The 3350-nt window shown below is 42.1% G+C and overlaps 1 protein-coding gene across 1 annotated transcript in view; it reads right to left on the bottom strand.

Annotated features, from left to right (window-relative positions):
* Positions 1–211: 211 nt before the first annotated feature.
* Positions 212–3350, bottom strand: part of ZNF346 (zinc finger protein 346) — a 112576-nt gene continuing 109437 nt past the window's right edge. Inside the window, exon 7 of the mRNA XM_007952941.2 lies at positions 212–299. Within this exon, the coding sequence (XP_007951132.1) occupies positions 212–299 (88 nt within the window). The remainder of the gene's footprint in view (positions 300–3350) is intronic.

Below are 3350 nucleotides of genomic sequence, written 5' to 3'. Positions count from 1 at the left end.
TCATTTGCAGGGGCCTGTGCCAAATGGAGAAATAGGAGTAGGGGCAAACTGGGATGGATGACTGCAATTGCCTGGACCAATCAAAGGCTGCCTGTGGTCCAATCCTGCTTCAGGCATCATGTACTCTCCAGTGTAAGAAAAAGAGGAAGAGGGAGCCAATGGCTGACTGACTAGTCATGGGAGGCTGGTTCAAGGTTGGTCCAAAACACCTCTAGTTTTCCAACGTGGTGGAGTCTTTCTGAATGGGTTGCCCTTGCACTGGAATCTGGCCCAGGGGCGATGCCATTACTTTTGGTGACCTGTAATTTGAGAAGGAAGAAAGGAATAGGGTCAGTTCGCGGTATGGTTATGAAGGTACTCCAGGTAGCTTATTCTAATATTATGTTTCTTCCAGGGCCTTAGTGTAATAATAATGTCAGCTCTCCTTTACTGAGGTCCACTACAGGATGCTGAGTATTTTTCTTCTTTCAACTCATTTCATCCTGACAGCAGTTCTGCAAGGTGGGGATTAGTACCCCGCATTACACATGAAGAAACTTAAGTTCAAAAGTTTATATGACTTGCTCAATGTAAGCTTTTCAGTGGTAGGTTCAGGACTGTAGCCCATGTCTTTTCACAATAGCAAATCATTTAACCCTGGTCTACAAGGCCCCGTACCTCACCAACCTCATCCGCATCACATCCACCTACAATGACTCTCCTGCCATTTATGGAATTCTTCTTTTTTAACTCCTTATTGTGATTTAGGTGAAAGTTTACACAGCAAATCCTTTTTCCATTAAACAGTTCATACACATTTTGTTTCATGACATTGACTGCAATCCCCACAATGTAATGGCTCTCTTCCTACTTTCTCCTTGTGGTTAGCTTTTACCTGTGTCCTTCTCTCCTATGCAGTCCTGCCTTCTGAGCTTTATCCTTCCACAAATGCTGCCCTTTTGACTTCTTATGGTTGATTGTTCTAAGGAACGTATACTTACCTGGCGTAATTTTCATTTCGTGGGACTGTCTACTGTTTGGATGACAATGAGCCACAGGCTTGAGTTCTACTCCAGGCTTGAAGGTTATCTAGGAGCCATAGTCTTGGGAGTTTCACCAATTTCTATCAGACCAGTAAGCCTGGTCTTTTTTTATGATTTTGAGTTTGTTCCACATTTTCTCCTACTCTATCGTGATCTCCAATTTTGATCCCTTTCCAAGTAGCTAGGAGTGGCAGCCGGGTACCATCTAGTTCTGGTCTTAGGGCCATGCAGGCTGAGATTCCCTGGTGCACTAGTCTTTTGGACTAATTGTTTCCATGCAGCTTTGATTTTCTTTTTCTTTGTTCCGAATGAGGAGAGACCAACAGATGCATCTTAGATGGCAGCTTGCAAGCTTTGAAGACCTCAGTTGCTACTTACCAAAGTAGGATGCAGAACAGTGTTTTTGTGTACTACGCAATGCCAATCAAGACTGATGCCACTCATGAGTATGGTCCTGAGCCCACAAGCCCAGTGATTCTGCCCCTTGTTAACTCTCTCTCTATATACAAATGTATTAGAGATATTGTCTGCCAAACCTTTATATGGTCATGGGTATAGTCCTGTTTGCCTACCCATACCTGATCATTTTGCCTGTCTACCTATTTATTCACTCGTAGCTTAATGTTTGTTATTACTGACAACACAGTATTGTGAACATAATACGTTTACCTTTGTTCTTTATACCTCTTGTGTACTTGTCTTTATGTTCCTTTTCCTTAGTGATATTGTGCTGGTCATCCATGTTTGGTATATTGGTTTTCCCTTCACCCAAGTCAGTATGTGCCTCTTACCTGGCTAATAATTTTTCCTTCCCTCCCTGGTAACTATCAAAGAATGTTTCATTCTGTGTGTAAATCTCTCCTTCACTTTTTGTAACCGTGGAGTCATATAATATCTGCCCTTCTGTGATTAACTTATTTCACTCAGCATAATGCCTCCAAGCTCATCTACATTATGAAGTGTTTTGTGGATTCTTCATTCTTCTTTAATGTTGCATGGTATTCCATTGTGTGTATCATAGTTTGTTTATCCATTCAACTGCTGATGGACACTTAGGTTGTTTCAATCTCTTTGCTATTGTGAATAGTGCTGCAATGAACAGAGTGTGTGTATATCTAACCCTGTCCCAGCTGTCACTTTAGGATATATTCCCAGTACTGGGATTGTTGGAGCAAATGGTATTTCTAGTTCTACCTTTTTAAAAAAATGGTTGTACCATCATTATTATTAATTTTTATTGTGATTCGGGTGAAAGTTTACAGAGCAAATTCATTTTCCACATAGCAGTTCATACACATTTTGTTTCATGACATTGACTGCAATTCTCTACAATGTAACAGCTCTCTTCCCACTTCTTCCCTGTAGTTCTCTCTTCCCTGTGTCCTTCTTTCCTATGCATCCTGCGCCCCCCCCCCCCACATTATCTCCCTGTGCAAACACTGCCCTTCTGTTCTTCCACGGCTGTTCATTCCAAGGAGTGTATCTACCTGATATAAATGTTCACTCTATATGCTTGTCTATTGTTTGGCTGGAAGCCATAGGAGTGAATTCAGTTCCAGTCCTGAAGGGTAACTAGGGGCCATAGTCTTCTTGAGGGTCTCACCAGGCTCTATCAGATCAGTAAGCCTGATCTTTTTTACGATTTTGAGTTTTGTTCCACATTGATCTCCCATTCCACCCAGGATCTCCTGCACTGATCCCTTTCCAAGTGGTTGACAGTGGCAGCTGGGCACCATCTAGTTCTGGTCTCATGGTCATATAGGCTGAGGTTTGAATGATCTATTAGTCCCCTGGACTAATTGTTTCCATGCATTTTTGGTTTTCTTCATTCTTTGCGTTGGACAAGGAGAGACCCACTGTTGCATCTAGATGGCCTCTTGCAAGCTTTTAAGACCTTAGTTGCTACTGACCAAAGTAGAATGTAGAACAATGTTTTTGTGTAGTATGTTATGCCAATTGAGTCTGATGTCCCCTAAGACGATGGTCCTGAGCTTACAGGTCTAACTACTTGCTCCCTCAGGATGGTGGGCTATGGTCAAGAAGTTATCATAACTTTGCCCCTTGTTAGCACTATTATATATTTGGAAATTCTAACAGCATGGTTGCACTGTTTTACAGTCCCACCAGCAGTATATGAGAGTTCAATCTTTTCACACCCTCACCAGCATTTGTTGTTTTCTGTCTTGTTGAATTTTGCTATTATTGCTGGGATGAGATAGTATCTCATTGTTGTTTTGCTTTGCATCTCTCTATTGGCTAATGGGGAGCTCTGGTAGCATAGTGGCTGAGACAGTTGCCTGCTAACCAGACAGCTGGCGGTTCAAACCC

The sequence above is a fragment of the Orycteropus afer genome, unplaced genomic scaffold (assembly GCF_000298275.1).
Source record: "Orycteropus afer afer isolate SDZICR_OR568_19922 unplaced genomic scaffold, OryAfe1.0 scaffold00366, whole genome shotgun sequence".
Taxonomy (NCBI): Eukaryota; Metazoa; Chordata; class Mammalia; order Tubulidentata; family Orycteropodidae; genus Orycteropus; species Orycteropus afer.
Note: the sequence above shows the minus strand (reverse complement) of the source record. Positions and strands in the feature narration are given on the sequence as shown.